The 12,432-nt window shown below is 39.4% G+C and overlaps 1 protein-coding gene across 1 annotated transcript in view; it reads right to left on the bottom strand.

Annotated features, from left to right (window-relative positions):
- Positions 1-1,006: 1,006 nt before the first annotated feature.
- The window catches only part of LOC308086843 (uncharacterized protein), a gene marked incomplete at its 3' end in the record, with an annotated part of 19,147 nt that continues 7,721 nt past the window's right edge, over positions 1,007-12,432 (bottom strand). Inside the window, exons 2-5 of the mRNA XM_080430488.1 lie at positions 10,588-10,713; positions 6,867-7,073; positions 5,425-6,069; positions 1,007-1,038 (exon numbers count right to left, since the gene is read on the bottom strand). Of these exons, the coding sequence (XP_080286614.1) occupies positions 1,007-1,038; positions 5,425-6,069; positions 6,867-7,059 (870 nt within the window). The 5' untranslated portion in view covers positions 7,060-7,073; positions 10,588-10,713. The remainder of the gene's footprint in view (positions 1,039-5,424; positions 6,070-6,866; positions 7,074-10,587; positions 10,714-12,432) is intronic.

The raw sequence follows: 12,432 nt of genomic DNA on the forward strand, positions 1-12,432 counted from the left end.
TTTAACTAAGGTGTAATGTTGATATATGTATGCCGTGAAATACATGATCAGCTGACTGGGGCATTGTAATGCTAACATTTAGTTTGCCACTCCTATCGTTTGATTCACTGGGTTTCACACATTCAAATCAGTCAGCTTGAGAGTGAATGGAAAGCAGACATTATTACAGGACTGACTCAATAGTCCATCAACCAATTTGTCAATCTGAAAGACATGTTTGCCCACTTCTGAGTTACCAAATCTGTTCAGCTTGACACCCAAAAGATCATGTGTTGTCTTGCCAGGAAATAAAAACTCATAACAATCTTATGTAACCAAATGGACAAAATATAAGTTACTAAATACATAAAAACACTACTGACTGACTACACCAATTGGAGTTGGAATTGCACCAACAACCATTTAGGGCTTTAAAAAGATATGGCATATAAAAGGACGAAGGACCAACATTTTAATAAATCTCTCTGTCTATAGCAGGGGTCTTCAACATTTTTCAGGCCAAGGACCCCTTAGCCCGAGAGAGAGATGAAGCAGGGACCCCTCCACTACATATTGTATAACATTGTGTTGCAGATTAAATTGTTTTCATAGATAGCTTCATAGACCTGTTTGACAGCACTATCATCAGTGTTGTGTAAATTTATTTTTTTGTTCATTTTACACATTATCTTTTCTATTGATATGTTGGATTCATGTTAATGTGTATTTTCAGACATTTAAGCATAGAGGTCTGGATGGTTCATGATGCCGCACAAGATCAGATGCCATACAAAAACGTGATGTATATATTTTAAATTTGACTTTTTGACATACAGGGAGCCAGTGTTAAGATTTAAGAACAGATATGCTAAATTTTGTATTACTAAAGACTTGAGTAGCAGCATTCTGAATCAGCTGCAGTCATCTGATTTTTAAAGATTTGTTTTTGTCTTTGTTTAATTGAGGACACTTGTTGTATCCAATTGTTGATTTGTTTGATGCATATTCTCAGTGTTTCTTTGGACCATTAGTCTTCTGGTGATACGGCCAAGTAGATTTCTATGTTGACACAAAGGAAAATACATAAAGGCAAATAACACCCACTGACCTGATATGAACAATTAAAAGATGGCAAGATTAGAACAATACTGGAAAATAAAAGATGACATGATTAGAACAATATTGGGCAATAAAAGATGACACTTTTTTAGCTTGTTCTTTGTTGAACTAAGGTGTAATGTTGATATACATTATGCAGTGAAATACATGATAAGCTGACTGGGGCATTTTAATGCTAATATGCAGTGTGCCACTCCTATCGTTTGATTCACTGGGTTTCACACGTTCAAATCAGTCAGCTTGAGAGTGAATGGAAAGCAGAGAGTGTGAATTTTTGTTTTTTATTCTAATTATTACAGGACTGACTCAATAGTCCATCAACCAATTTGTCACTCTGAAAGACATGTTTGCCCACTTCTGAGTTACCAAATCTTTTCAGCTTGACACCCAAAAGATCAGGTGTTGTCTAGCCAGGAAATAAACTCATAACAATCTTTAGATTAACACTCCGGTTTAAAAAACTAATGTGACATGCTGTGAGCTTATTCATTGTTTAGAGGTTAAATTCATGATTTAATGTACCAAGCCCTATTTTACAATGTGTTGTAGATGACGAAAATAGCCAATCTAGAAGCTGACAATACATTGTAAATGTGTCAGATAATATTTTTTGGAGACACAAATTAATGTATTATTCAATAGCATTTACATTTCATCTCCAGGTGTGCTCATTCTATGACCGCATGAACTAAGGCGGGACCCTTCTCTATCAGTCCCCATATGTTTTAGCAGATTACACATAACACAATCATTTGATAGTACACCATGGTGAGTGCATGCATTCAAATAAACTGCACGTGGGAAATTAAAACAGTTTCCATACACACAATACTGAGAATAAACACAGACACATATTGAGTTAAAGGATCTACACCATGAATGAAAAAAAAAAATTGATATTTAATATCATATGGTGTATGTCCCTCAAACCTTTTTCAAAAGGTTTGAGCCTAAATCATCACTCAGATATACTCATCCCAAGTCAATTGTCTCTGGCTTATACAGTACTTTCAGCTGCAATACCAAAACGTCCTCTTGGGCAGGGGGGGGCTAAAAAAATAGGAAAAATTCTGCATAAAAAGAAGCATCTAAGAAAAATACAAAATCGAAAAAAAAACACTTTGAACATTTTTGAACAATTCCACCAAGTGTTTGAGGTGCCTGTTTCACCCACTTCCGGGGGGCGGAGCCAAAATCCGAGCCCGAAGTATTTGTTCGTAGACAAGTTTCGGAGCGATTCGGGCACTTTTGGGTTTGCCATCATTAATGTTTGTGACATCAGAAACATTTCCATTCTGAGATCGCCTGTTCAGACACGCCCATTCTGGAAATCCATGAAATGAGAAGGAATGACTGAATTAAAAAAAAACATTTTTTGGGGTACAAGAGACACTGGGGACCCCAAAAAATACAAAAAAACAAGAAAAAAGTGATTTTCATGGTGTAGACCCTTTCATTGAATTTACTTATGAATGATGTTATTGTCAGATTACATGATTCCTCTGCATCAGTATTTATGACTTGTGATTGTCATCCTGGATTAGAATCAATTATTATCGGTGTGTGATATCATGCGTCTACTTGGATGGCTTCTTTGATAGATTTCCAGTAAAGCATTGAACACAAACATGCCTTTGTGTGTCATGTATTATGCAGGGCTTTTTGTGTTATCCTTTTAGCATTATTGTGTAACTGTACCTCTGTATTTTTTGCAAATTGTTAATAAAGTATTCAATCAAAAAATCAATCAAAAGTAAAGCTGGCCAATCTGAAAGATTGTCAGGTAACATAATGGACTCACTTCATGTCCACTACTACAATTATTTTGTCATCGTTTTCCCATCATCACAGTACGACTAAGGGATGGGAAACAACTGTTACAGTGGTACAATGGATATGATACACATTGTAAAATTAAGACTTACTCCCTGTAACGGACCCACAAGTTAATACTTTAATTTTTGAAGGTGTATATTTATGGTGTTGTGACAGGAAGTCCTTTAATTTGATATTTGTATCAGCTGGGGGAAAAATTGTTGATTAGGCACCGACGCAGCTTGGTGCTGGGGTTTAAATGCTGCCTCGGATTGAGGAAGCGAGAGAAAGAGGAGCAGCACTGTACAGAAAGTCCGCTTAAATGTTTGTTTAAAGTAATATGGACCCTGGAAGGATGGGTTAAAGTACTGGACCCTGGAAGGATGGGTTAAGGATGGACAAAGGAACAGACATCCATCAAATGACATGCCACTGTATTAGCAGCCTATTAGCACCTAGCTGGAAAGGGGACAAGGTACAGTTTTATGGTTGTTTTGCTTGCATTGTTTTTGGGCTTACTGTGTTACAAAAGTGATCTTATTGTTGTTATGGTTTGTACCTTTCATGTATTTTCTAATAGCCTAAGGTGGTTTATATATTGTGTCATTTTATTGGTGATGGAAAATGTATCATGTTGAGATTTGATGAAGCGTTTATGGATTATTGATGTATGTATTTTTGCCTTTTCCTGTTAGTTTCTACGTTGAGACACAAATAAAGAATGTTCAAAACTCATCAGTCAGACTTCATCCTTCATGGCCAGCTGGGTCCGCTACACTCTCATCATGTTCAATGTAGCAATAGTTAAAGTAAAAGGTGTGTAGACTGTAAAATTAATACTCCTATCATGTTCCTTGCCGTAATAGTTTGCTATGCAATCTGTAAAATGAAGCTGTTCTTGTTACTGTACTGTTCACAGTAGTAGCAGCAAGTACAATATTTCCAGAATGAAAGGAGGTGAAACACATGTATTGTGGCCTTTTCTGACCTTTCTGTAATGAGCACATAAAAAAAGACCAGTAGTTTTGAAACCTTTATTTGAAAAATATAAACATAGTTCTTGTTTTTTACAGGTATAACAGAGTCAATCTTTGCCTTTATTAGATTAACAATGAAGAAATCAATCAAAAACAACACAGTCATTGTATAGTCCAGCATGTTGAATGTATGCATTTCAAATTAACTGACTCTGGTAAAAATTAGTAATAATCAATTAAAATCAACATCATGCTTTTAAAAATTATGGTCCCATTGATTTGATAAAATTAATGATGAAGTAGGGTGTGTTTCTAGTGCTTCTACTGGTTCTACAGAGTGAAGACCCTCGATGTGGCTCCATGTGGCCCTCAATTTGGTTGCATCCAATAGCAGTTGTTTCCGGTTCCATTTCAGGGACGGAAGTTCAAAGATGGCAGATTTCAATTTGCTGAAAAATTGGCTTCAAAACGGTCTGTAGAAACCAACCGGGCTGGCTTTGTCCATATATTTTTAGTCTTTGTTTTAGATACCAATTTGACTTAAGCCTTTGCTGCTTGTCGTGCAAGTATAGGGCTTTTCCCGTGTATGAGCGTGGACTAAGAAGGTCATAATAATGTCACCTCAAATGCCTTCTTTGAAAAAGTACTCATCCATAAACATTGTTTTCCTATGGATGTGTCCTCATGTGTTTTTTTAGATGACCACTTTGACTAAAGATTTTGCAACAAACTTTACAAGTAAATGGCTTTTCCCCTGTGTGTGTTCTCATATGTGCTTTTAGATTTCCCATGTCAGCCCAGCCTTTTTCACACACTGAACAAGTATAGGGCTTTTCCCCTGTATGAGTCCTCATGTGCATTTTCAGATTTGCCATGTGAACACATCCTTGACCACAAACTGTGCATTTAAAGGGCTTTTCCCCTGTATGTATTATCATGTGTGTTTTTAGATTTGTCTTATTACCCCAGCCTTTTCCACAAACTGTGCACGTAAAAGGCTTTTCCCCTGTATGAGTCCTCATGTGCATTTTTAGATGACCACTTTGACTAAAGGTTTTGCAACAAACTTTACAAGTAAATGGCTTTTCCCCTGTGTGTGTTCTCATATGTGCTTTTAGATTTCCCATGTCAGCCCAGCCTTTTTCACACACTGAACAAGTATAGGGCTTTTCCCCTGTATGAGTCCTCATGTGCATTTTCAGATTTGCCATGTGAACACATCCTTGACCACAAACTGTGCATTTAAAGGGATTTCCCCCTGTATGTATTATCATGTGTGTTTTTAGATTTGTCTTATTACCGCAGCCTTTTCCACAAACTGTGCACGTAAAAGGCTTTTCCCCTGTATGAGTCCTCATGTGCATTTTCAGACTACCTATTTGACTAAAGCCTTTGTCACAAACTTTACAAGTGTAGGGCTTTTCTCCGGTATGAATCCTTGTGTGCACCTTCAAACATTGCTTTTGATTAAACATTTTGCCACAATCTGCACAACTAAATATTTTCTTCCCTGTGTGACTCCTCATGGGGGGACTTTGTTTTGGTGATTTGAGGTCATAGCATAGCTTGTTGCTCAAAGACAACAGTTGTCCTTCCACAGTTTGTGTCTTGCGTGTGTTTAAATCTGAATGATCTTCCCTGGTCTCCCAGTCATCAATGTCTTCAGTGTCAGATTCAGAACAGTGTGGAGAGAGGTGCTGGTCATCACCGGTTGGTTTTAATGTTCCACAGTCCTCTACATACACTTGTGTTTTCATGTGCTCAGTTGAGGTGCTGGCTACAGGCTCTGTCTCCAGGTTGTCATCATCATCTGCACTTTTCATTGCTAGTAATGTCTCTTTTGACCCATCAGCCTCCTTTTGTCCTTGAAGTAGCTTCTCCTGTTCCTCTTTAATCTGTGGAGCCTCTGGTTCCTCCTGCACCAGACTGAGGCTCCTCTCCTGCTGTTCCTCTTTAATCTGTGGAGACTCTGGTTCCTCCTGCACCAGACTGAGGCTCCTCTCCTGCTGTTCCTCTTTAATCTGTGGAGACTCTGGTTCCTCCTGGACCAGACTGGGTTTCCTCTCCTGCTGTTCCTCTTTAATCTGTGGAGACTCAGGTTCCTCCTGGACCAGACTGGGGCTCGTCTTCTGCTGCTCAGGAGAAATCTCCTCTTTACACATGGGGAGGAGCAGGACGTCTAGGTAAAACATACGATACAATTATGGAAAAACAATTAAATGTTTGAGTGTTAACTACACTTTATCATGCAGTGGTTCCACACAGGGAGGAGCAGGACGTCTAGGTAAAAGATGCAATACAATAATGGAAAAACAATTAAATGTTTGAGTGTTAACTACACTTTATCATGCAGTGGTTCCACGTGTCTTTGTAATGGTCAAGAGAAAATTGCAGCGTTGCCGTGTTTAATCAGTTCTGTAGATTGTTTGATTCCAGTGTGAAATGACAAACTGTTTAACTGTTTATTACATCAAAACAGCTTAATGTCTTATCCATAAACATGTCCTTCTTTCCCAAATTGCATTTGATCAACCATTTCAACAACTTAAACACTCCAGTTTTAGTGAAACTGACGAGGGTTACAGGCTCACAATGCAACTCATTGTGAACTTGTAGATCGGCCATTTTTAGCTAATGTTCCTTCAGAATAGGGATGCTGGAGTTCAAGTGTTTGAACCAACAGACTCATTATCTAATCAGTCTATCATAATACATAATCAGTACTTATTCAGCATAATAAAAATTGAATCAGTATATTCAGCATCCTTACTCCCCCTCTAATCTTTAAGGTCAGTCTAAAAAGTAGGCCACTACAACAATAATGATATTAACTATTGCCAATTCAACCTCACAAAATTACGACTCAAACAGCATGCTGATTTTTCTTTCATTTTCTTCTAGTTTTTTAAAACAACCGTTTAAAAAAAGGTCTAACAATTCAAAACAGATTTTTGACAGTGTTGTGGTTTTACCAACCTGCTCTGTGTAATTTGATGATTGGTTTTAAAACCATATCCAGTAGTCTGCGTTGGCGGTCAGTTTCTTGCTTGATGTGGAAAGCTTCATCCTCGTACTCTTTCAGAATTCCTCCAACGATCCCAAATATCTCTTCAGCAGCTGCAGATAGTCTCTGGTTTATCAAGGACTTCATTGTTTGTAGTAAAGCCATAACTCCAAACTTTTCTTCAAAGTACACAAAAAAAAACGAGACAGATGTCGGTTAACTGACTTAGAGCCAGAACATCTAGTAAAATTAAGCACACAAGTAGAACCAAAACAAAATATCTGACTGCTTCAGCTAGTGCAGGAAAGAGAAGTTCAGCTCTTAACAACTAGCAAAGATTGAAGTGGCACCAACCAAGCAGAACAAACTCTTGTTAAATACTAACAGAGGGCGCTGATGGCCCAATCAGAGTGAGGGGGTGGGGCACACCAACAATAGAACTAAACTGGCCAATTACTGCTCCCATCACTGCAAATATAAAAGGGGGAAAGGGGGGGGGGTTTCAGGGAGTCTGTAACAGATATGTGGCACATTAAACTGACTGCTGATTCCCCTTGCTACGTTTTTATTCTAGGGTCATAATGCAAACCTTTCCCAGATGACCATAGAGGTCTGGATGGTTCATGATATCAAACAAGATCAGATGCCCGCCTAGACCATGCTTTATAGACCAGTAGAATTTTAAAATTGACTTTTTGACATACAGGGAGCCAGTGTTAAGATTTAAGAACTGATATGCTCAATTTTCTTTGGATTACTAAAGACTTGAGTAGCAGCGTTCTGAATCAGCTGCAGTTATCTGATAGATTTTTAAAGATTTGTTTCGGGGATTTTTACCCTACCTTTATTGACAGTAGTAGGCTGACAGGAAATGGGGAGAGAGAGAGATGGGGAGTGACCATAGAGGTATAATATAACTAGAGGGCGGATTGCCCCGCCCCCAGCTATCATTTCAATTAATGTGCTCAGTGGCGTTTTGAAGCACCCGGAAACCTGCCGGAAGTAGAATTATTGGTTCGATTTTGACTCCCCATAGAGTTATGAGCATGCGCACTAGTGTCCTTTTTGCGTTCTACGGCAGCCCGTGTGTCAAGGATTGAACGCGAGATATTTATTAAATACACTCGAGATGCATATTTATATGTAAATGCATATGTATGTATAATATGTTTACATATTTATATGTATAAATATAAATATCTCTCAGTATGTTTTGCGCGTGCATGTATTTCTCCCCGCCTGCAGTTCCCGCTTTGGCCACTGGGGTGGCAGCTTCAATGTTTCTCAGCAACTCTGGGGGCTTGGGAGTGACATGCAGCAAAGGACTCGAACTGGACCGCTATGCCAGCAGTCCAGGCCATCTCATAGATTTGTAGGGAGATCTGTAATTACACCATTACAGTAGTCAGCCTACTGAAGATTAATACATGGTTTTATAAGATAATAAAACGCTTTTTAGATCCCTGTTTAGCATAAATCTTTTAATCTGACTTTAATGGTACTAATGTGGCTGGTTAAGGTTCTGAGTCCATGCAATACACCAAGGTTTGAAACTGAGCATACCAGTAACCTGTAAACTGATTGTATGACATTCTGTATAGTAGTGTGTATATCTGTCTGTCTCTTATATGTCATCATGATTTGTGTGCATGGGGATCTCATCTTAAACAAGCTTAGTGCTTAATGAAACTCCCAGTTTAGTAGACCTTGTATTGTGAATTTTTACTTCCATGTACTGCCATTCTCATGTCTTACTAAATAAAGTACATCAATCAATCAATCAAGCTCTGACTTTTAATCCATCGTCCTTGCCTCCAAAACAATTACTTCACGATTATACCACGTTTTGTGTTATAATCCAATTGTTGATTTGTTTGATTCATTTTCTTAGTGTTTCTATTGTACCATTAGTCGTCTGGTGATACGGCCAAGTAGATTTGTTTGTCGACAAAAAGGAACTTACATAAAGGAGAATAACACCCACTGACCTGATATGAACAATTAAAAAATGGCAACATTTAAATAATACTGGAAAATAAAAGATGACACTTTTTAGCTTGTTCTTTGTTTAACTAAGGTGTAATGTTGATGTACGTATGCAGTGAAATACATGATCAGCTTACTGGGGCATTTTAATGCTAATATGCAGTGTGCCACTGCCACTCCTATCGTTTGATTCACTGGGTTCCACACATTCAAATCAGTCAGCTTGAGAGTGAATGGAAATCAGACAGTGTGAATTGTTGTTTTTTTGTAATTTGCTAATTTATTCGAATTATTACAGGACTGACTCAATAGTCCATCAACCAATTTGTCAATCTGAAAGACCTGTTTGCCCACTTCTTATGTAACCAAATGGACAAAATAGAAGTTACTAAATACAAAAACACACTACTGACTGACTACACCAGTTGGAGTTGGAATTGCACCAACAACCATTTAAGGCTTTAACTTTAAAAATGAGGTTTGTTTTACAGAGCTTTAAAACTGGGTTGGGGAGCTGAGTGAAGACACCATGATTTGCAGAAGTTGATATTTTATTCACTTTAAATTAAAACAGCTAGTAACAATTTAGGCCACATTGATACTAGTTAATATTATGTTATGGTCTTCCTCAAAAGTAACATTTTTTTCAATTTTTGACTCAACAAACAAATACATTAATACACAGCACACAAAGCAAACAGCACTACAAATAGGGTTTACTGAAATATCAAGATATGGCATATAAAAGGAGGAAGGACCAACATTTTAATAAATCATTGCTAAATTCCAGTTTTATTTTGAAATCCGTCTATTTTTTAGGAAGTATTTTATTCTGAGGCTGGATTGATGCAACACTTTGGCTAAACAATGCGGTTCTACCACGAGTATAATGTGGACCAAATGTGCCTTATTTTCACCCTCTGGTGCATAAATAAGTTGCTGAGACTGCACGCACGCGCACACGCACACACACACGATGAACAGAGTCACAGTTTGACTAATATAATGGTGTTAATATGCACCACTATTACTAGCCATGGTTCACATGACGCTCGTCTGTCACAAGCGTCATGGCGCTACTTGTTCCTGGTTTTGGAAATGTCTCCATTACAACCCGTACATCTACATAAACGTTCAAATTTCAAATATAAAGTGCTGACCCCACGGGCACGGATGTAACAAATTAAAACGCCTGTGTCTAAGTACCCGTTTCTTCCGTATTGTTCGATAAAAAGCCTTTTAATCCGACCGGTGGCCATTTTCTCAATGTCCTTCATATGCTTTCAATTACACGACCCTATCGTTTGGGAGGTGTATTGCAGTCTCTGATACATTATAACTCTGAGAAAATGGCAGCCGATCAGATTAAAATGCTTTTTATTGAACAATATGGATGATACGGTTACTTAGACCCACCCAGTTCAACTTGTTATATCGATGCACACCTCGCGACATGTTGGGAAGCAACACCGTTTTGTGAAGGACAGAATCAAGGTTTTACTTATAATATGACCAGGCTAGCAGCGCTAGCTGCGGGGACTAGCTTAGCTAAGCTAGCAGCAATAGCTTAGCTTGCCACGTTGCTGTTAACATTCCCTACCAGTACCAAGTAAATATTTTGAACGATAACAAACACATTAGCGCTACAGATATGAAAATTAAACCTTACAACGTTTTGATGGATGGATTGAGGGTTTATATTCTTACCGTGTGCCTGAGGGAATTATTTTTAGCTATGTTCCGTGGGCAACGATAACAGCAGTGTTCCGTCAGCAATGATAACGGAGCAACAATAAGACTTCCGGTGGACGATCTCTTCAGAATAAGAGTACCCTATAGAGAAAAAAAAGGAGCCATTGAAAAACGGTTAATTTGCACATTAAAACTATAAATTAAGCATTTAAACGACATATGATGTTTCTATACAACACATATTATGTTTCTGTGTAACAAAAACGGTTTTTAAAACATTAATAATTTATCTTAATGGATAAATGGTCAGAAAAGGTCAGAAAAGTGCCGTTTTCAGACAACAGTTGACACTGGACAGGCGCCGGCGGACACTGCCGACACTTCTGACATACGCAGGCGTGTGGGGACACCTCCCCTACAACGCCACACTCTCGGATAAGCCCGATAGGTGTAAAAAAAAGTGTGGCGGACCGTCCAGTGAGGTCAGAGGTCAGAAAAGTGCCTTTTTCAGACAACAGTGGACACTGGACCGGCGCCGGCGGACACTGCCGACACTTCTGACATACGCACGCGTGCGGGGACACCTCCCCTACAACGCCACACTCTCGGATAAGCCCGAGAGGTGTACAAAAAAGTGTGGCGGACCGTCCAGTGAGGTCAGAGGTCAGAAAAGTGCCGTTTTCAGACAACAGTGGACACTGGACAGGCGCCGGCGGACACTGCCGACACTTCTGACATACGCACGCGTGCGGGGACACCTCCCCTACAACGCCACACTCTCGGATAAGCCCGAGAGGTGTAAAAAAAAAGTGTGGCGGACCGTCCAGTGAGGTCAGAGGTCAGAAAAGTGCCGTTTTCAGACAACAGTGGACACTGGACAGGCGCCGGCGGACACTGCCGACACTTCTGACATACGCACGCGTGCGGGGACACCTCCCCTACAACGCCACACTCTCGGATAAGCCCGAGAGGTGTAAAAAAAAGTGTGGCGGACCGTCCAGTGAGGTCAGAGGTCAGAAAAGTGCCTTTTTCAGACAACAGTGGACACTGGACCGGCGCCGGCGGACACTGCCGACACTTCTGACATACGCACGCGTGCGGGGACACCTCCCCTACAACGCCACACTCTCGGATAAGCCCGAGAGGTGTAAAAAAAAGTGTGGCGGACCGTCCAGTGAGGTCAGAGGTCAGAAAAGTGCCGTTTTCAGACAACAGTGGACACTGGACCGGCGCCGGCGGACACTGCCGACACTTCTGACATAAGCACGCGTGCGGGGACACCTCCCCTACAACGCCACACTCTCGGATTTTATTTCTACTTCATTACATCAGTATTCTTACTTGTTACTGACATATTTTGTTTGCTTGTGTTTCTGTAGTAACAGGTCTCAACTTTTCACTGCTTGTACCTGTATTGAGTAAGTGACAAATAAATCCCTCTTGATTCTTCAGATTAGTTCCAGAGTTCTCTTTGAAAATGTCACACATTTTGAAATGGCTCCACATCCATTGCCTGATTGATATTAAGCTGGTATGTACACATGATGTAATAGACATGCCACTAAAAGTATGCACTTAAAAGTTTATTTTCATTCATTATTTATATTCTTTATAATTGTGAATGTTAAAAATTGTGGGGCTCTGCTATAGTCACTTACAAAACGTATACACTATTTCAACGTAAATGATAGTGTTGTTTACTGGAGTCAAACTGGGTTTGTGTCAAATATGCTGCAGTTCTCGCATTAGTTTATATAGTAGGCCTAATACCTATCTCCGTCCTTTGACTTTATTTGACTCTTAGTGAGCGAGACTGTTACTTGAGTCAGCGTTTAATAGCCTACAGCCAGCAATTGTTTC

This window comes from Gymnoscopelus braueri (assembly GCF_963280865.1).
Source record: "Gymnoscopelus braueri genome assembly, chromosome: 6".
Taxonomy (NCBI): Eukaryota; Metazoa; Chordata; class Actinopteri; order Myctophiformes; family Myctophidae; genus Gymnoscopelus; species Gymnoscopelus braueri.